The 22649-nt window shown below is 42.6% G+C and overlaps 1 protein-coding gene across 2 annotated transcripts; it reads right to left on the minus strand.

Annotated features, from left to right (window-relative positions):
* Positions 1-1725: 1725 nt before the first annotated feature.
* lancl1 (LanC antibiotic synthetase component C-like 1 (bacterial)) lies at positions 1726-19049 on the minus strand. Of its 2 annotated transcripts, none has more exons than XM_031558748.2 (10): positions 18959-19049; positions 15755-15854; positions 15345-15462; positions 14169-14373; positions 13500-13647; positions 13050-13196; positions 11808-11990; positions 6449-6625; positions 5365-5437; positions 1726-3865 (listed from the first exon to the last, which is right to left on the minus strand). In XM_031558748.2, exons 2-10 carry the CDS (start codon positions 15830-15832, stop codon positions 3789-3791), a joined length of 1206 nt encoding a protein of 401 aa, XP_031414608.1. In that variant the 5' UTR covers positions 15833-15854; positions 18959-19049; the 3' UTR covers positions 1726-3788. The 2 variants fall into 2 exon arrangements, with proteins under 2 accessions (XP_031414608.1, XP_012678866.1); XM_012823412.3 differs by lacking the exon at positions 18959-19049 and adding an exon at positions 16243-16597.
* Between the last annotated feature and the right edge of the window lie 3600 nt (positions 19050-22649).

A 22649-nucleotide genomic window follows, 5' to 3' on the forward strand; every position in this document is an offset into this window, starting at 1 on the left:
GGGAGGGCGGTATATTTAGAACACACTCAAGGACGGTTTGGCTTGGCTCAGCAATTTAATTACTTAAATCTGAATAACGAGTCACTCTTGTGTGCAAATGAGATTGGCACTAGGGTTGAACACAGCTGACACGTGAAATGTGTTATTCAGTCTTGTTGGAATTGTTCGTAATTATTCATCACTTCCAACCAATGGCCCAAAAAGCATCTCGTTTACATGGCGTGATATTTTTAACCCGCAAGACGGTTGACGCATCCTCTTATGGTTGGATCGTGGGTGCAGTAAAAAGCTAGTGAAAAGCTGGACTATTTTCCTCTGACTTTCTTCTCGTCTTTACAAGTATTGCATTATGAGAGTAGTCTGAAATTCCATCTCATGTGCTGGGCTTTGGATGCAGCTTTCTATAGTCACAGCTGAATTGGTCTGGAGTTAAACAACTTCAACTGTCTCAAATATGTGTCACAAGATCAGGGCTCAGATCAACAGCTACTAGTAAATTGTGACGATTTTGGAGCTATCCGTGGTACTGATGGAACCCACATGTTGGTGTCTGAATGCAACAGTGTCTGATGTTGCGGAAATGCACCACATCAAATAGGAAAATAAATATAACGACATCGACAGTGGACACTGTTAAGTATCGCGGCGCCTATTGCATAATTATGTAAGTGACACAAAGTCAGGCAGCCTCTTTAATGCATCGAAGATGACCAGGCCTGCGTTGAAGTAAAGGCGATAATGACCAAAGTAGTGTTGTATTGTAGAATGGTGACACTGTCACCTCTAGGCAACGTAATATTTCCGCCCTTTGCACTGATACAGTTTTAGATATAGCCTAGCCTAAAATACACATTAGCCCTATGGTCCTACTTTAATAGTGTTTATCGATGGGAACAGTCATTGGAGTATATGATACTCCTATATTTAATATTAATATAGAAATATGTAAAAAACAAATAAACATACAAAACACTCTCAGTAAAAACGAGTCTAGTTTACGCAAAGGCAACTGCTGACCTGTGGAAAATGGGAAGATGTGTTTTGATTGGTATCTTTTCATGTTTTAATAAACCTGTGTGGTTTATTAGCTAGGAGATGTGGCCCCACCTGCATGGTCTAAATGTTTTTTAAGACGGACTTCCAATGTTTCAAAGAATATTAAAGCTACCCAATAACAGGCGCCGAATTAATTTCTATGAGTGCATGCCCAAAAACACTCATACATGCGCATATACGGTACATCTTCAACGCTCTTCTGCCGATGGATTTAGCAGGCCTGAAGTTACTTGCAACAGTGGGAGTACTGAGTACATTAATTAGCCATCACGTAGAAGCAATGCAACGACGGATAAGAGCACAGTGGAGCAAAGCCTGGCTTCTCTGGAAGAAGTGCTGCTGGGGCCGCGCCCCAGAGCAGATGAGCCCTATATTTAGGGCCTCCGTCTTCGGCCGTGTCGCGTTTCTTCAAAGGTATTCTCTGGGCGAATTCGCTAGCTTCTCAAGGGATCGACAATATGCCTGTCACTCCACCCCAACATCAACCCCTTACCCTATCCTGACACAGAAGCATGCAGGCACGCGCGCACACACACAGAGATATGCAGTTGGCTCTCCTCTCCCTAATCAAAACACAACAAACACTTCATTTATGAAGGTCACAAAAGGCGTTTAATAACTATTACAAATTAAAAATGAACTATTACAAATTTCAGAGGACACAGGTTCTTAATGAGATGTCATAACATTTTATTTAAAGTGTCATAGCTTCAGTCAGCCATCTTTGATAAATATAGGGAGTAAGTGAGCATTAAAAATGTTCCCAAATTGGCATTGCCATCACTGAATACAGCATATTTCTAGTGGAACAACATCTCTCAAAAGATTACGGTTAAGATTGTTATAGAATTACATGAACTGTGTAAAACATGGGAATGTACAGACTGGGGACAATTCTGTCATCAAACGAGTTACATCTCACGGGATTAGGGCAGTCTTTATAGGTGTTAACTTAAAATCAATTTTATATAAAAATTTCATGTCAGACATATCTCGTTCACTCAGCTGGACGCAAGTAGAACAATAGACCAGACATCAAAACATCCCCACAAGATGTGCAGAGAAACTCCTGAGGCTTCCTAGTCTCAGCCCCTCATAAGAGTTATGGATCACATCTCATACAAAGTGCCAGCTCTGCCTCTTAAGTACAAATAAGTCTTTAGTGCCACTTTGTGGAAAAACGATGCTACTACAAGCTTATGTCACTTGAACTGACCCAAAAGGTAGAGCTCCTTACTTTCATCACACAGCGTATACAGGGTTTCTCACATTTTAGATTTAAATGCGGTCCATGTTATTTTAAATCAGTTTTGTTAATGTGAAAGTCCAACAACCTTACAGACCCCCCCCGCCCCACACACACACACACACACACACATACACACACAAACCAAACACACACTTATCTATAAAATACCTTCTCGAGTTAACAACTTGAGCTTACTTAAAGATGCAGTCTTCCAAACCTGGCCAGTGACAGCATATATACTTGGTAAAGGTGATTTGAACCCATACAAGATGATTGTGTTTTTCAATTGGCCAAAATAGTTTACAGCTGCTACGAGATCAGGTAAACACACTCACCGGTGCATAAAGAGTGCAAACCAGATGGACAGACGTAAAAATATTATTTTATTATTGAGCTAATGGAGATGTAAGAAACAAAGATCAAGCAATGTTGCATCTACATGGACTAGCTCAGTGAAGAGGCTTGCAGTTACACTGTTTAGTACTTATTTACAGAGCCATATTAATGCCATAAAAAAGAAACTGCCTGCATAAATAGCAGGCATGACAAATTCAAATAAAAAATAATATATATGTATAGCCATGCTAAGTGATTAAAGGACTTAGAAAAAAAAAAGAAGAAAAATACCCCCCAGAATCCTTATGATAAAGCAGACGTGACTTTCAATCACACTGGCTATATCCACATACAATACTGACACTGAAACATTTTTTTTTGCTTGTAAGCAACATACATGTAAAAAATGAATGGGCTGCACATTTGATGCACACAACTAGGTACCATACATGAATTTGATTCCTATCAGCACGACTTGTATGCCTTTGATCAGTCACTCCTTGATGGCAAGCAGACAGCATTGCAACACCCCCACCCCCCTACCCCACGCACATACACACGCATACAGACACACACACCCACACACACACACACACACACACCCACACACATTTCCTTAAGACAACTCTTAATTCAGAGCAATTTTCTTTTCTGTGAAACCCATGATGCCGGCGGACACATACAAGCTCTTAGCATGCAAACCAACACGGCAAGTGCAAAGAGTGTTTGCCTACAGATCACTGTTCTCTTAAACTCACTTCCTTGGAAGTTTTGGAGCGACCCAATGAATATTCATACACGTATGGGCAATAGGCTTGAGCTCAGGACCAGACCGAACAGAATTATACCAGGACTTGTACATATATAACGAGACTTCTGTGGGTTCACACTGACTTGCACGTCACTTTACCGTGTGTGGTCACAGAATGTGTGTAGTAATGTGAAGTTGTTTTGTCATCTCTGTGTTTCATGCCAACTTTTTTTTTTTGATAAGAAAAAAATTCAAAGCATGTAGCCACGACAATAAATGTGTATCATGACTTTAGAGTTCTCATGTGCAAACAGAAAGAGAGAGAGAGACGTGAAAGAGCCTTCCAGAACATAGTTGAAGTAGCCTTGGACTCCATAAAGGTTGCCATGGATACCTTTATATCTCAAAGGCTGGGAACTTTGACCTCATAGGCTGAAGCAGGTCAGCCAGGAAGTAGATGGTGCCCGCCATGCCTGTGAAGGAAAAAAAAAACTTTAGCATAAACCACACTGGTAGCAAAAGCCTTGGAACAAGCTACACTCAAAGAATCAGTGACACCTTAACACCCCCCCCCCCCAAACGAAACAGGCACCGATCTAGAACTCATCTTAAAGTTGTTGTACTTAAGACTGCACACACACACACTGCTTAATGTTTTCATGGTTTGCAGTATGAGAAGAACATAATTAAGATATAATAGCCCTATAGGCCTACTTATTTTATAATATTTTATTATATAAAAAAAAACTAAACCCTAAATTCTTAATTAACAAATCCTTACTGGTATTTAGTTAATATATATTTTACGACTGGCCTGCGTTAGGGACCGTTGCGGTGCCTGGGTAGGATCATATACTGAGAATGCATGAGGAAGAAGCTTGGTGAGGCCATCAAGTAAAGTATAATGTTCAGACGGCTGGTCATTCATAAGGAAGTCAATAGCGACGGGATGATCAGTAGCCTAAACCCTGACGTGCAGAATGAATGAAGACTGGCCGGTGAACTATATACACTAGACTGTTTAGAGTGCAGCTACCTGACAGAAACATCCCAGAACATATCACAGGCTTAGCTTTTAGTGTGGAGAACAAGGATGTTTTTAGGGGAGTGGGTCACCACCCATTACTATTCCCATACTAACTTCCAGAGTAAACCTACATACAACCTTGCCAAATATAATTCTGGCTCTACACAACACTGCAAGCAGAAGACAATTGCATGGATGCATAGAGATCCCTTTCCAATATGCCTTCAACCACAACTTCATGACATTTTTTATTTAGAGATGTCACCTCTGGGGGAGTGGCATACGCATGGTGTTTTCATTCAAAGATCTTAGATCAAATCAGGGACACTCTCTATGCAACATTTTTATAAATGAGGCCCCAGGACACCAGAGCTTTTTTTTGGCACACAAGCTAAACAGACAGCTAGAGGACCGCCAGGAGCAATTTGCTGAATTTGACAAAAAGTATATCGGACTAGAATCCTGGACTGCACCTTTAAGGAGCTCCCCATAACATAAACACACTGATCTAGAACATACCTTCTCAAGACTACACACTGGTCTCAAATAAAAGAAGTAAACATTGAACTGACCTGAGAACAGTTCCTTCATTATGCCTTTCTTTTTACACTGATGCTGATCAGCGGGCTGAGAGGACTTAAAGTAAGCAGGGTAATACAGGCAATTAAGGCCTAGTCCTCAGTAGCCCACAATCTCCTTTCTGCAAGCTTGTGTGTAATTGCTCACTAATTGCAAACACTCCTGCCAGTAGCCTAAGTGCTAAGCTAATCTATGACCTGAGTAAATCAAAATTAGGGTGATGAACAATAAAAAAACACTAATTAGGAGGCACCAAAGTTTAATTACCCATAATTAGCAAGGGAGGCACATTTATAAAAAAAATTGTAGATTATAATGAGGCATCATCAAGTTAATGAATTGGCATGGATTTTCTCTCTGCGTTACCTTCAAACAGAGAAAATGGAGTGTCTGGAGTTCGGCAGCCATGTTTGCCATAATTCATGCACCAGTCTGCGAACTACAAGAAGAGACAGACAACATTAGTCATCGGACAACTTTCCAACAACCTTGAGGGAATTGTCCCTCTCCACTAAAGCAATCAACAACGGTGTCAGATTCTTTGTAAGTAACAAACACACAGCTGAAGTACATTTCCGGATGTGGATTCCGGATGAATGAAAGAGCATCACCCACCTACACACTGTAGTATAAATGTTGTGTTACTGTAACCACCAATCGCATTCAAGGGTCCATTCGATTTCATATATCACACACACTCTGCTGCTCAAAACCCAGCCCCCCAACACACACACAGGCACACACAACACACAATCCCAGTGAAAAACAAAGCTGGGTGTGAATGTGTATGGAACCTTGGCCAGTGCCTATTTTCGGGACGGATATAAATACTCTCCACCTGATGAAACTACCCTTGAGGGCGCCGGCCACTTAGAGGACCCCCACGGCCTTGTGCTGGCCCCCTCCACTGATGCCAGTGACAGCAGCCTACCAATCGCCCATGTAAAAAAGATGTGGGCATTCCAGCGGATTCAGAATAATTCAAATTGTGGTATAATTTTCCATTTACACTTGGACGTCTGCCAGAGGCTGCAGGAGGCAACGCTTGGCTGCACAGCAAACAGCAGTGTATGTGTGTGTGTGTGTGTGTGTGTGTGTGTGCCCTCGAGAATGCCAATGCGCTTCTCTCAGCAATCACCATGGACCTGTCTAGGATACTGGCCAACACCTTCTGGAACAACAAAACAACAACCCCCCCCCCCCCTCCAATTCATTTGAGACTAGTATGGAACCATTCCTTGGTAGGACTGCAAGCATAAGCCAATAAACAGTAATGCACTGCATAGTGCACCTTCACCTGGTACCCGAGTCAGTTTGTCTAAAAAGGAGAGCCATGGGGTACCTTACAGTTACCTTCAAAATATAGCTCTCCATCCAACTCACCACTTTTGCATGAGTAGAAAAAACAATTGCCGCCATTTTCACCTGTGGGTCTCCCTTCCCCTCTTACCATGCAGGCGCGATAGAGGTGCTTAGCCTCGCGAGTGACCTTGAAGAGTGCCAGGAAGCCGTAGGCGTTGCCGGCGGCGCCGTGGCACAGGCCGTAGCCCTTCTTGAGCAGGCCACGCTGCCACAGCACCTCTGCGCACTGGGAAGCGTCCTCCAGGTACTGCTTCACCCCGAACACCTGCAGAAGAAAGAGAAGAGAGAGAAAGAGATGAAGAGAGAGAAAGAGAGGGAGAGAGTGAGGGTAATGATTGACTCAGACAAAAAAAAAATAAACCTGGCAGCGACTGCATATAAACCTGCAACTTTCCCTTCATGTTTGTGATGAGGTAATTGGCACACACACGCACGCACGCACGCACACACAAATACATACATACAACACCGGTCAAAATTTTAGGGTCACTTAAAAATGTCCTTTTCCACTTGGTAGCACAGCTGAAACATTAGTGCTGATTAATGAAGCAATAACACTGGCCTTCTTTAGACTAGTTGAGCGTCTGAAGCATCAGCAACTGTGGGTTTGATTACAGACTCAAAGTGACCAGAAACAAACAACGTTCTTCTGGAGCTTGTCAGTCTATTCTTGTTCTGAGAAAAGGAGGCTTTTCCATGCGAGTAATTGCCAAGAAACTGAAAATCCAGAAACAACGCGGTGTACAACTCCCTTCACAGAGCAGCACAAACTGGCTCTAACCAGACTAGAAAGAGGAGTGGGAGGCCCCGGTGTACAACGGAGCCAGAGGACAAATACATTAGAGTGTCTAGTTTAAGAAACAGATGCCTCACAGGTCCTCGACAGGCAGCTTCATTAAGTAGTGCCCGCACCACACCAGCCTCAACATCAACACTGAAGAGGCCACTCCGGGAAGCTGGCTCGTAGGCAGGGTTACAAAAAAAAAAGAAGCTATATCTCAGACTGGCCAATAAAAAGAAAAAAATGAAGATGGGCAAAAGAACACAGACACTGGACAGAGGAAGATTGGATACAAAAAAAAGAGTTATGGACAGACTAATCTGAGTTTGAGGTGTTCAGATCACAAAGAAGACCATTTGTGAGACTCTGACCAAATGAGAAGATGCTGGAGGAGTGCTTGACGCCATCTGTCAAGCATGGTGGAGGCAACGAGATGGTCTGGGGCTGCTTTGGTGGGGGGAAAAGTGGGAGATTTGTACGGGGTAAAAGAGATCTTGACTTAAAAAAGGAAAGCTATCGCTCCATTTTGCAACGCCATTTCATACCCTGTGGATGGCACTTGATTGGAGCCAGTGTCCTCCTACAACAGGACAGTGAGCCAAAGCACAGCTTCAAACCATGCAAGTATTTTAACTATTTAGGGAAGATGCAGTCAGCTGGTATTCTGTCTATAATGGAGTGGGCAGCAGTCACTGGATCTCAACCCTATTGAGCGGTTGTGGGAGCGGCTTGACCATATGGTACGTAAGAAGTGCCCATCAAACCAATCCAACTTGGGGGGAAGCATGGGGTGAAATCTCTTCAGATAACCTCAACAAACTGACAACTGGAATGCCAATGGTCTTCAAGGCTGTAAATGCTGCAAATGGTGGATTCTTTGACGAAAGCAAAGTTTGAAGGACACAATTATTATTTCAATTAAAAATCATTATTTCTAACCATGTCAATGACTGTATTTCCCATTAATTTAGCTATATGTCCTATTGAAACTAATTTAATGTATAGTGTCATGAAAACAAGGACATTTCTAAGTGACCCCAAACTTTTGAACGACAGTGTACACACACACCGCAAAACCATCCAAGACCAATAAAACAAGAAGAACTGACTGCACATGAAATCTTAGAAAACACAGTCCTTTCATTACACAATCGTCATTAGATCTGGCAGTATTTTCTTTCTCTACAGCAGAAATACTACATACTCCACTTTCCACCATCTGCATCACATTACAGTCACATTATTATGAATTACAGTTCTCAGAGATAGCCACCAGGTGGCAGCAATGCTTTGACGCAAATGTCCATTGGTAGCAATAGCTGGGTTTCCATCCAATCCATTATCATAAATTCTCATGAAAATTCAGTTAGATATTCCTAATCAAGAGAGGAGTTGTGAACAGCTGTGGGTTCAAAACCTCAGGTTGTCAGGCCAAATTCACCGGAAATCACCAAATAAAATTGCATCGAATGCGAATAAACTTGTTCCCATCAACCTTAGTCACTTTTTAGAAGTTAACTCACCCCCTTCCAGAGAATACATTTTTTGTCAATTTAGAAAATATTTCGTGATTTTCAAGCATTTCAACTCAGGATTTCCTATTCGGAATGGTTAAAATTAGCATTCAAAAGTTGGATGGAAACCTCAAAGTTCCAAGCACAGGGCAGCAAGGGAAGGGGAGGGTCAAATCGATTGCAGTCCATTTCAACCAAATGGCTCAATCAAAGTGGGTATAAAATACCCATTGGAGACAAGACCACTAAATTAAGACCGCAGATGGAGTGCCTTTTTACAGACCTCAAATTCACAGCCCACTTGCTAGATAGCACCAGTGTTATGTGCTAGGGGCCTTTATCTGCTCTTCATCAGCTGAGTGGCTCCTGAATCAGTTCTGCTTACTGACAACCTAATAAGAGGAGTTCAGCCGAGCATGTGAAGAACAAAGATTTGTGACACAACATGGGGACCATGTTCCCCAGAGATACGGTGTTGAGCTGGAATGAGAAATACTAGCAGACACTGGCAGCTGGTGCTGGGTCGTTCACCCACTGGATAAGAAGTTAGAAAAATGATCAGTGTTGCTAGGATTGTTCTGTTCTCCAATCCTACATTACTGACTGAATTTCAGTTAGCTCAAATCTTGCTAGGGTGCAGGAATGTTTAAAGTTTAAGTCTGTAACCTATAGGAAACCTTTTCCAACTATGGCCTTACCATCTCTAGGAGTTACCGAAGTAGCTCACCAGAAACGTATAATTAATTCTGACAGAAGTATCTATTTCAGTCTAAATGGAACAATTAAAATGAGAGTTTTTAAATGATTACCCATTGATAGAGGTGAGAGTAGAAATAATTGGGTAAATATGAATTAAATGTCTTTTCTTTCACCTATTCCCAAGTGATTTGTCTTTGTCTGACTGTGACACTGGGAAATCAACGTAAATGATAAAAAGGCAATAAAGGCTGGTGAAGTGCATGAGCAATAATTGGGTGAAATAAAAATTATGTAACAATTAAACAGGCCGAGTTTAGCTGACCTAGACTACACATTTAAGTCATCATCAAGTTTCTTTTCTTTCTTTCTTTTTTTGGGGGGGGGGGGGGGGGGGGGGTGGGGTTCTCTGGTGGCTAGATTATGTTTGTGACAGAGGATGCCAAAGCCAAACTGAAAAGACATGTGCTATCTCTGTTCACCACCTACAATCAGGCTTTTATTGGTTGAGTATGGTTTTGAGAACCAGTTTATACTGTGGCTTGCAACTCAACTCCCCTGAAGGTCATCACCATTTTCTGTTGTACAAAAGACACTTTACACATATTTTGCCCTACAAATTAATACTTGGTAAAGAGGTCCTTTGCTACAATAATAGCCTCAAGTCAGACTTAAGTGAGACAGTACCAGCTTTGCACATTGTTCTGTTGTGTTTTACCCCATTATTTATGGTAGAATTTATGTTGAACATCTATGTTGATGGCTGCAGTTCTGGTCTGTAGTGCCACAGATTCTCAGTGGGATTTTGACCCGGGCTTTGACTGAGACATTCTAGAATGTTCACTTAACTGTTGTTGAGTCACTCCAGTGTTGCTTTAGCCTTGTGCCTTGGGCAATTGTCCTACTGGTAGGAACATCCCTCTTCCAAGGCTTTACAACAGACGGCAACAGGTTTTCAATTCATCCTCCTTTCAATTAATAAAAGTTCCTGCAGTCGAGAAAAATATCCCCACAGCATGATGTTACCACTGCCATATCTCACGATTGGAATGGTGTTTCTTGAGGCATTGGCAGTGTTAGATTTATGCCGCATATGGTGCTTTGAGGATTGGCCGAAAAGCTTTATTTTGGTCGCATCTGTTCATAAAAACCTTTCCCCATGTCTCCAAACATGCTTTAAATGTGGATCTTCTATGACAATGTTTTTATGCCACCCTCCAATAGAGTCCAGGTTTATAGATACCTCTTAAGATTGCGGAATCCTACACCAGCACCCCAATTTTAGCCACTAAACTTTATAGATTTTTTGGGGTGATGTGTGGACAATGATGGTAGTATAGTTTTTAATGTATTTATTTTTAACATTAGCAGAGACATTACTTATTTTGCCTTTGAAAATATACTAGAACATAAATGTTAACAATAAAAATACAAATTGTGAAATTCAGTGTAAGTGTATTTTTTTGTAATTGTGAAAATGGTGATCATTTTCAGGGGGGGTCAAATACTTTTGCAAGCTACTGTATCTGCCCTCTGAAAAAACAAAGACTCAGAGTTTAAGCTTGATACGTTTTTTTCCATCTCTGGGCATCTACCTGAAACTCATTTATAGGCATGGCAGCCATGACAGTATCATGACAGTATCATACTCTTCTCTAGTGCCTGCAACAGCTTATGGAAGTTTGGTAGACCAAACCTGTTGATTCTTTAGTAAAACAAATACGTTGATGACACTGCCATACTGGGACTCAACAACAATAACTCTAGTGCAGCACATATACTCTCAAATTCACACTTCTCACGGTGGTACTCTGACAACTATCTCCAACTGAATATGAAGAAAAATAAAATCAAAGGATCCGGTTATTTACACATCAAACACATCCCACCATGGACAGACCTCCATGCATGGACAGTCAGTTGAACAGGTCAGCAGTCTCAAATATCTTGGACTCATCATAGACAATAGCTTAGTTTCAAAGAACACATCACCGCCATCCACAAACGCTCCCAGCGAAGTATTACATTAACTCAGAGCTCTGTTGCTGTTGCTTTATAAAAGCAGAATTCAACCCATCCTGTTGTACTGTTCCCCCTGTTTTTTCAAAAACCAAACTCATCAAAAAGCCACACACTGCCTCCAAATAGCATTGGTACTTGAAGCTACAGTCATAGCCACCACTGGATATGTGAGAAACGATACCAATCTCGTGAACGATGCCAAACGATGCCTCGTGCCAAATGTGTGATATCTTTTCATTATTCTGTGTCATTGTTAGGTTTGGTGTTGTTTTCTAAATACATGATATATAAAACGTCTTATGCTAACAAAACAGCTGCAATCTAATCCAACCACAGGACACATCTAAGTATGGCATGCATATCACAGGCTGCACAACCCCTACCTTGCAATCTTTCAAAAATAAAATAAAAATAAATACGAGTTCTCAACTCACCTTGTAGGCCTGTAGCAGCATGTACATGACCCCCGGGGAGCCGTGGCACCAGTGCACCAGCAGGTCACGCTCGTCCCCTACGCACGGCGGGTAGTTGCCCGACGGGAACTTCAGCTGGCACACAAAGTCCACGCTGGGCTTGACCAGCGTCGTCAGTCTCTCCTGGCCCACCACGAAGCCCGGCTGCAGCGCGCACGCGCACACACACACACACACACACACACACACACACACACACACACAAGGTTTGGCTCTTGGCGTTGCTGTCACAGTGCATTTGTTTGTGGAGTGGGTTGAGGGTTGGAAGGTGAGTGTAGTCGATGGGAAAACGTTTTTGACATTCTTCAGAGCTATGTAGAAGCGCCTTCAAAAGCACCTCAAGAGGACTTTAAAAGGCCTGAACCAATAGGAGGCCCATGCTCTGAAGCTGTCTTCGAAAAAAAAAGTCATGTTTTAGATGCGAAGGTGGCAACTGAAAATGACTACCTTTCCCCCTTTTAAGTGCTCATGTGTCCTAAATTAGTTCTTTTTTTGCTCAGGCATCCCATTCACTGCTATGATGGGTCTTTTTTTCCCCATGAGTGTCTATTTACTGTGGCCAAACTCGGTGAGGTCCCCCTGAACATGACTGCATTGGTGCGGTCTCCAGAGTGCTTCTCCTACTCTACTAAAAGCACCCAAAGTACTTCACAGGTTTGTGACTCATACTGTTTACCACGCCGGGAGCTGCCATGTAAGGCTCTACACCCTTCCCACCGGGAACAGCTAGAGGTTCAGCGTCTGGTTAAAGGGCACTTTCACACGCAAATAGGATACGACACGCAACTCACACGGGCAGCTGGTCCTCTGCTCACGAATTTGAAGGACACGTCCACATTTTTGGGCTTTTTTTGGTTGGGCTACTCTTTCTATCTTTGTTATGTCCCTTAGTGCATAACAAACTGCATATTTGGGAGCGGATAACGTTCGATTAGATTTGATGACATGAGGTATGAAAAATAGACTTCTTCATTGACTCATTAACTTAGCATGCAGCCTTTGCAGCTAAAAGACCACTAAGTTGACAGTGTCAGCTTATGTTGTCAGTGGCAAGTGAGCCATTGTTCTCATCCACTGACAGCTACTGTATGACTTGTTTTGCTTCGTTGATTTGTCTTAATTATATAGTAAAGTTGTTGCAGAGCCAATAAAGTACTGCACACATCAGGACACAGCCACGCTGCTGAGCCAATCAAATGGTACCTGCATGAGGAAGTAGTAGATGCCAGCCAGGCCATGGGCGGCGCCGACGTACTGCTCCTGGTACCACTCGTACATGAGTGGACTTTGCTCCTGGGTGCGGTTGCGCTTGGCTAAGCTCTCGCCTGAGGCCAGTACCGCGTCGCAGATCTGATCCAAAGACATATCACACAAACCAACACACAAACACACAGAGCCAGGAGGAAGAGGGTTAACTTTAATTTTCTCGTCTTCCTCTACAACATGTTTTCATGTACACTGTCTGCCTGGAATTGTGATTTGAATTGAGAACTGAGAATATTTCTTGAATTACAAAGTCATGCCCCATCTTGGTTATCTTTTGTCTAACAGAAGGGTAACAAGAGGACAATGCTAACTGGCACAAAACAGCACTGCAAAGTAAGCCTGCCGAGTAGGCAACCATAATGGTTGATTCGTATCTCCTAGGCTCACCTGTTGGATGTACTGCATGGGGATCTTCTCCTGGCCAAACTGCTGGTTGATGAAGACCAGTGAATACAGGTACCCCACACGGCCATACAGCAGCTCATCAGGCAGGTTCCCAACTCCCTTTACCACGCTTTGGTGCAGCTGCAGCAACCTGCACACAAACACATGCATGCATGCACACACACACACGCACGCACACGCACCCACGCACGCACGCACGCACACCACACACACACACACACACACACACACACACACACACACACACACACGCACACACACACACACTGAAAACCAATTTCTTCTCTCTGAGGCCATGGGCTAAACTCAGTGACAAGGACACACTTTTCTTCAGGGACCTAATGACCTTGTTTTGCAAGGTACAACTGACTAGTTCCACATTATCTATTGCATGGGACTCACAAATCAGATTTCTACTGTTCTTCCAGGGGCCTGCTTTAGCGCGTTATTGGCAGGCGATAATTAATCTGATGAAGCACCTGGGAAATCTGCTAGGTGTTAAAATAGATGAGGTCAATTCAGTGTTTGAGACTTGCATAAAATGAATCGTACAGATGATTAATCCCCTATAGAATTTCATGGCCAAATGACCACAATATCAACTGGGATCAATGTCTCCCTAAGCGGTAGGGAGGCAGAGATGTGAATCACCTGTTGACACACTCGTCGGCCTCCTGGTTCCTCTGCAGGCGGTGGTAGACCACAGCAGCGATGGCCAGCGGCCCGGCGTCGCCGCACAGGAAGGTGATCCAGCGGCCCGTCAGGCTTAGACTGCGGCTCACATAGTCCAGCGCCCTCTGCAGGTAGGAGGGCTCGCCAAATACGCCATGCAGGTGCAGATAGAGCAGCGCGATGCCTGTGTGTGTGTGCGTGTGTGTCAGGAGAGAGCAGAAAGTTTCAAGTTACAAGTGGGAGTGTAATTACATACCACATATTAAGAAGCTGTATACTGTATTTTATAAGTTAGTAAACACTTAGGACAAAAGAGAGATATTAAAGATAGGGTAGGCAACTTATTTTAGAAGTATTGTTTGTTATATTTCTTGAAACATCCTGACAGCCATGAGTAAATAAAAATGCTCTGATAATAAAAAGAAAAAAAGCTTTCTACAGAAGTAGAAAAGGCTCAACCAAAAAGAGGTAGGATAAAGCAAGAGAACCGCAAAAAATTCAAGGGCTGTGTGCCGAAAAGGCCTCCATGGTGAACAAACACAAACTCTGTGACACAAACTTAGAAGGACAGCCCAATAAGAGGGCTATGGGAGTTGCACAGACACAGCCACCCAACATGCCTCCTCCTCTCAGTCTGGTTGACGGTCAACCGACCACTCAGCCAGAGAAGTCCGTGGGCAGCAAAGGAGATAAAGACGAAAGGGTCCAGAAGCCCAGCTTGAAAGTTCAGTAAACCTACCCTACCGTTAATTGTCAAGTGGGTAGAGTAAAAAAAATCAATAAGGACCAGAAAACCTATTTGAAAAGTAATTATTAAACAAAGAAAGTTAAAAACCAATTGTATTAACAAAGTAGTTGATCAAACTATTTGACTGATTATTTGTGAAGAATTGTCAGAATTGGATGTACAATTTTATGTTTCCTAGTACCCAGGCCTACATCATATATGGTTTATGAAAATATTGAAATGTATGTATACTACATTATGTCATAGTATGAATAGTTCAAGTGACACAAATAATCATCAACAACTCTTCACATCACAATGATAAAACAGCTGGTATTTTACAACATAATTGATTTGAATTTAGCATAGTCAGTAACGGGCACAGAGTTGAAAGACTTGAAAAAAGGAACTGTGAGAGCTGGCCTTACCGGCCCATCCTGTGTAGCCTGTGCAGTCCCTGGGGTCGGCCGACTTTAGGCCCTTCTCCATGGCCGTCAGAAGGTCATTGATCTTATGGGTGATCCGGCCAGCAAAGGATGCAGTCAGCTGAAGAGATGAAAACGGTTAGGAAGAAAGCACAAACATTTTATGTTACACAGCACAGTGTGCGCCACCTAGGTGTTTCTGAACTCTTTTGAATTGTTTAGTGGATGACATATGATATGACCTGGATGTGGATGAAGGGCTCTTACAGGAAAAGGAAGAAATGTTGATGATCTATCTTGCATTTTCTGAAGAGGCTTACACTTTGTCACAAGCACGTTGACAGATCAGATGATGGCAAATTTGCAGTCACTTTGTTGCCCCTGGAGGAGAACAATGACGTTACGGTACTTACGTTTCCTTGAGCGTCAAACAAGGTTTGGGTGCCATCGTAATCTTTGTATGGGTTCTTCAAAGCGCGCTCGTCAGGCATTTTCTAGTTTCTGGGTCAGACTCTGGAGAATCGAGACAGGAGACAGACAAATGATGATGCACAATGCAGGATGCTCAGCATCTGGATGCTCAAGTGTCATTCGAAAAGTCTAATTTACTGAATAAGACAACACGCAGACGTCAACAACTAGCCGATGCTACATGATTTACGGCAGTATTAGCAAGCTAGCTGCCAAGTGGCAAACGTGATCAAGTTAGCAAGCTGGCAAGTCTGTCAAAAATGGATCCATTGAAACGCCCCCCTTAGCTATTGAAGCTACAGGGGCTCTTTCTGCAAACACCGGGTCGCTGATTTCAACATTTGAGCATTCACTGGAACAATTCCACGTTTAAACTTACCCTATATGCTAAATATATTTAAACATTAAGGAATATTTAAAGCAAACATACCAATGCTTGGTGCTACCTGCCGCACTGTTGTTGAATCTGCTCTTTCTTCGTGTGTTTTACAGCTATCCAAAATGTTCTACGATATGTGTATTAGTGACATCCAGTGGTCGGGAGGTGCAAAGAGAGCAAGGCTGGTTCCCTAATCGGCGCAATTAATTTGAGTCAAGTGTCCCTCTGACCTGAGGCAGACCGTCCATTTTCATTTATAAATGAAATGAATACTTTGATATAAATATGAAAGTATTCATTCATTTCTATAGGCCCTACTTCGTTACAAATTGAGGAACTAACTAACCTACACACCTAAGATCAGCTAAATATGTATTGTACCAGTGGGGAATGACAACAGGGTTGATAAAGAAAAATTAGGAAATAAGCGATATCATTTTTCAGCTCAAAGAGTGGGCTAATCCAATTTCAGAGTGGTGTCCCATTTCACATGCTTAGAGATTTTAGAACTAGTATGCAACAAACTCAATTCAGTGAGCATAGTGTTGGCACTACCTTTAAATCCACAAGACACACTTCCAAACTGCATAAAATGCATCAAATAAAGACTATAGAGAGAAGGAACATAAATCTAAGTTGCAGAGTGACAACAACTTGGGCAGTGAAAAGAAAGCTGCCTGAATTGTAAACATCCGGCTGAAGAGCATTTGCACTGCTGTCTTCTGAATCCTGTGGAGGAACAGGATTACACACTGGGCAAACAGCATGGCGTGCTCGAGCAGCTGAAGTAATTGTGTGAAAAAAGATGTGCTCTCTGGGTTCTTTGTATTGATATCCTGAAAGAACCCAGAGAAGTTCTACTTAAAACAAGAATGTAATTCAGCCCTCCCCACTTGCACTCCCACATCAAAATAAGATTTAAAGGCGCAGTCCGCAATTTTAGTCCAATACACTTTTTGTCAAATTGAGCAAATTTCTCTTCACTGCTGCCTAGCTTTCCGTTCAGTACACTCCGGTGTTCAGACACAGTCTCGGGTCTGTATGTGGGACACAAACAAAGTGGCTCGGACCGAGCCATCAACAATCCCAGCCAATCCCACGTGTTAAAACAGGACAAAAGGAATGGATGTCATTTAATTGGCTGTTGAGCTCAAATGTCAACAACTTTTCCCCCATATGACAGACTGCATCTTTAATTATTTGCATAATCTCAGGAAATGAAAGTTATGGGTAGCATCTTCTTCCTCTAAAACGTACCTTCTTAATGTTACACCAATTGTAGATGCACAACAAAACTAGCACCAAAAAAGTTTTGAAGATTGAGCTTAAAAGAAAGATGAACCGTCATATTTTTTTGTTCCAATCCTATTCACACAACAATTGAGGTATGTTGGGGATCCAAATATTGTTCAACTACAATTAATAGAGAACTGTGTGTCAGAAGCCTGAATCCTTCACCTGAAAAAATACATTCATTGGCAACATAATATTTAGACAATCTGTGAAACTATTGCCTAGGTTGCAAGGCAATGCACTCATCATAGTCGACAATTTTTTTGGCCGTCTCGGACCATACAGCAATGCATCCTGCAAGAGAAACCAGATCTTTGAGGGACATTGGCTGTTTTTCATTCTATCTCGTATCCACTGAGCAGACTTCTTCATGGTAGATTCCTGGCTCCTACCACACATCGTGTACAATGCATTATCATGTACAACACACAGACATCCAAGTGTTACAGGTACTAAAACATTGCCATCTTTTCAGTGTTATACCTCCAGATTAAATCACCTGCTGGAAGCTCCATTGTTGAATGGAAATTGAAATCCCTCTTTGCAGTCAAGCTTCATTAGCCACTGTCATTATTCGCCTGATGTGCAGGATCACTGTGTAATTGTGTGATGACTAAGTGCTTTTGTGTGCTCTCCCATATGTCACGTTAATCCCTCATCATGAAGTGAGTCAGTGCTCCAGCTGATCTGTCAGTGCCACTCAGGGGTGCCTGATAAGGTGAGCTGTAGGCGTCCGCATCTCGGACGGATTAGCGATCACGGGGATAGCTATGGGAGTCGGAGCTTGGAGAGCACTGAAGGGTTCGGACATGCTGCTGCCATGGCGATGTGAGAATTCCCAAATGTGCTTCCATCAACTTGCCTCTGCGAACATATCTGGCCCAGATGGAGGAGTGACAATCAAGTATATAAAAAGGAACTCTCTCTGAATCAGCTGATGCTAGTTTCTCTCACACTCATGTATTTCTCTCACACAATATCTGAGACAATAATTGAACGCAATATCTAGTATCCTGAAAGTCACGTTACATGATTGTACATACCATACATATTTAATATGTTACTTCTGGGTATGGTTCTTGGCTATATTATGTATTGTGAAGAGGCATATGTCTGTCATTGGAACAGTGTCAGCATTGCATACATTACTTTGTTTTTCCTATGATAAATATTAATTTTGTGTCACAGTTTCCTCGTGTACTAGAGGCCACAGGGTCTACATTGTATTAGCATAGCTGGCGTACAGACATGACCAAGACCATGTCCTTCCAATTTCTAATGATTTGTTTTGTTGCCACAATTCTAGTTGGTGCCATGCACATAAACATGTCGTAATTGACACAACCTCCTAACAGCCCTCCAGCAACCTGCAGGGACTCATACAGCTGCATCCTGGAGATGCTGTCCGAGAGAGAGAGAAAGAGAGAGATAGAGATAGAGAGAGAAATTCTGAAAACTAGGACAAGATAACTACCTTCTTCCAGACACATACATTCAATGCATGCATTCAAGCTGTCCAAGTAAGAAGCACGGTGGTCTGACAGTGTTGTGAGACTCCGGTGACAAATCATGACAGACACTTCTTGGATCCATCTTTGACACGGCACCCTGGCTGAGCCGAAGATCTGCCATTTGCACCACCTCAGTGAACTTCACTTGTTAATGAAGCCTGTAGCTTCCCAACACTGTCCTCGCTCTCTCTCTCTCACACTCTCTCTCTCTCTCTCTCTCTCTCTCACACACACACACACACACACACACACACACACACACACACAGTGAAATATGCATAGGCCGACATTCTCAGAGAGTATTTCTGAGGCATTAATTATAATTCTTCAGCTCTGGCTGTCTTCTCCCTCAGTAATTTGATACAACAAGCCCCAAGGAGTAACATGCTTGCTCAGAGCGTTCAGTCCCACAGATCCCATCGAAGAGTTTAAAAACCACCTCAAAAGGACCTTTAAGACTGAATAAGAGATGAAAAAGTAGAAGAATGAAAATATGAAGCGGAAAAGGCATATTCCTGGGCTGTTTCTGGGAGATCTATGAATTTAGAAGAATCAGCAGCAGAGAGGTGGTCTCGGAATCTCATTGTGCCGAGCTGGAGTCACTGTTGTGCTCTGAGGCAGTATGATTGCATGCGTGTGTTTTCACGATGACAGCTGAGAGCTGTAAAGTGGATGTTAACATTCAAACTGTGTATGTCACAGAGCTGTTTGTCAGATTTTTCAATGTACTGCATTTGAAGTAGGATTAAATGAGCCATGTGACCCAGTGGAATGTCTTTCTAGAACATTCTTTAACTTTCCAGATGAAAATACATATAGATAACCCCTAATTTGGTATGACACTTGATCTTTATTTAGATAATGAATGATTCTAAATTGATATGTTGATTCTAAATGTATATTGACCTAAAATGTCAATATAAAAGTGTTATACCAGGGCATGTTTTAGACTAGTATCCCACCAAAATATATGTAATGTAGGCATATTGTGCATTGCTTCATGTGAAAAAATGATAGGGATGCTGTTTCAGGCATTACAGGACTAAAATACTTGGACACATTAACCATTCACGACCCGTAGAGCTGTTTATGTCCATGCAAATGACCAGCGCAGCCACCCTGGCCGGAAAGCGGATCTGTAATAGTCAGCGCTGAGGCCTGACAGATGAGATAAGGAACATTCCGGTCCCTGACACACAGCCCTGGTTCTAGACGTGAAATGTCTGAAAATAGAAACAGGGCGGGGGGTGGGAGTTGGGGGACTTGTGTCGTCGAGCTGGAGCAGTGCCTGTTGGACCGCATGTAGAAATCCCCAGCCAGCTCACATCTCTACCATTAGGCCAAGAGGGAAACGCAAGGCAGGTCACTTTGGAGTCACAATGGGAGTATTACTGAAGTGTGCTTGGAGTGCGAGATTGCCTGTCAGATTGAAAGGGAAACAGATCTTTTTTTGGTTTCTTATTTTGACCACTGATGACTATAACACATTCTATATACTATAACACAGTTTAGACTCCTGGGAGTTTTGCCTATTTTCACTCGGTGGTGGCTTCAGCACACCGTAAAACTCAACTTGATCTCACTCTTGGTTTATCTTTTTGTACAACGTATTTGTTATGACATTTCTGGAACAGACCATTGAAAGAAAGTGTTTCAACATCTCAGTCTTTTTTTTAAAGGCAAACATAGATTCAAAGAAATAAAAAAAATTGCTGAAGTTTTGTCAGGCTTGCAGGGCAGAAAGTGGGAATGTTGAGTTGTACGCAGTGTTATGATTTTCATAAAAGGACAGGTTGTTGAGTTAAACACCATGAGCCTGAGGTATTGAGAGCCACTAAAGATGTTAGTGCTTTTTCAAATGTAACTAGTACTGTTGTCAATCCATTGTTTTCATTTAAAAAGAGAAAACACATAATCAAAATCACCAATGTTGTTCCAAGTCATGTGTCCTACAAACACTCTGTGTTGATCTGTGTGAAGAACATCACCTGAATCCTTCCACAGAACGCAGAACCATGACATGTTGCCAAATGGAGTCATGCCAGGTAAAGGAGGCCGGATAGGGGAAGGGTCAGGAGAAGGACGATAAAAGGTGAGTCACACCTAAGTCTCACTAGCATCCCACCAAATTGAGTTGTGAAAATTTGATCAGGATGTAAATACAAAAAAAAACATACCGCCAGTTCTCTGTGCCTCTTCCCCACTTAACGTAGTGAGAAAGGTGAGAATAATCAGGACGGCATTTTTCTTTTTTGAATGGACGCAGAGGAGAAACGGAATACTAATCTCTTTCTATTCTTCAAGTGAAGTGCGAGGTTTCGCTTTTTCGCTAACCTGTGCGTATATGGCACCTCTTCCCAAACCGCTTATCCGAGCAATTTTTTTTTATTTGTCATGAGGGCGCGCGGCTTACAACAAAGGAGTGTGTTAAACTTGTTGCTGATTGTTGCACGGTCGCGAGGGGTCGGGATGTAGGTGGTCATTATGTTTTGGATGCGTGTGATTACGGTTGGTTTTCTTTCTGAATAACCGAGCTCTGCTGCACGTATGTGATAGGGAGCACGCGGACTGGGGCTGCTTGAACAATACCTCTCTCGCACACACACCAATTGTCTGTATAATTATCAAGGCTATGGGGAACAATGATGGAGTCTGAGAAGTAATTGCACAGGTATAATCCCTGCCTCCCGCCTCTTGGAGAAGTTTTAATATCCAAGCGGTGGTAGAGATGAATATTAAGTATTGTGTTGAATGCCAAGTGGGCCTTTCTGAATTTGAAGACCTGTGAAAGGAGTACTGGCCAGGGGAAATGAGAATTGCATTTTCACTCCCTCCCTCTCCGTCTCTCTCATTCTCTCAGGCCCGTCTATCTCAGGCTTGCCAAAATCTTTGAATTTTAAAACGTATTTTGAGCTCAGGCCATTATTCCGGTTTTGGAGGTGTGGGCATGCAGCTGCCACGTTTTTCAACATCTATAGTTACTCACACCAGGCTTATCAATATGAAGTTATGTAAAATTAAATTCATAAAATGTATGCATGTATATTTACCATTATATAGGCTACTATCAACATTTCTTTTTATTAAATGAAAGGGACATATAATTATCAATGATCAGAGGCAAGCCACGTGTCATAGAAAGCTATGACTAGTTTCTCCATATCACGAACCTTCTGCGATCTCCATACGCTTTCTGGCTTGAGGTGGCTATACCCACAGTAAGTCTCTAGGTGTCAGTATTGCAGTGAGCACTCACCGGGCACAACTCCTCAGAGCGATCGTGTTTGCCTTGTCGCTCCATTTTCTATCAAGGTCTCTGACTCATAAAGTTTTCCCTTCACTAAAAAACAGCACCTGCAATATTATGCAATGCCTCTTTGGCCTCTCTCACAGACACTCACTGACTCTTTCTCTCTCGGTTGGCCTGTCTCTTGGTGTCTCTCTGCTCAAGTGGTGCATAATATGTGCTGTGCATGTATAACCACCTTCTCCCGTCTGTCCATCTCATAGCTAGAATATGCTTGTATGTGTGTGATTCACCCATGATGTATTAGCAGTCTACCCAACCACAACACAAACAACAACCTGTCTCACTCCCACCTCCCTTGCCATGCCGACTACTTAGCTGCGCCTTATCTGGGAGTGGGCGCTAAC

The sequence above is a fragment of the Clupea harengus genome, chromosome 21 (assembly GCF_900700415.2).
Source record: "Clupea harengus chromosome 21, Ch_v2.0.2, whole genome shotgun sequence".
Lineage (NCBI taxonomy): Eukaryota > Metazoa > Chordata > Actinopteri > Clupeiformes > Clupeidae > Clupea > Clupea harengus.

Bases quoted from the DNA above. Each gene is read 5' to 3' on its own strand.
- lancl1 (XM_031558748.2), bottom strand. From the start codon at position 15,832: ATGCCTGACGAGCGCGCTTTGAAGAACCCATACAAAGATTACGATGGC. The intron at 13,648-14,168 runs GTGATTCACATC...GTTTGTGTGCAG, and splicing joins GCCGACGAGTGTGTCAACAG to GTTGCTGCAGCTGCACCAAA. The intron at 3,866-5,364 runs GTAACGCAGAGA...TTTCCTTCACAG, and splicing joins TCCATTTTCTCTGTTTGAAG to GCATGGCGGGCACCATCTAC.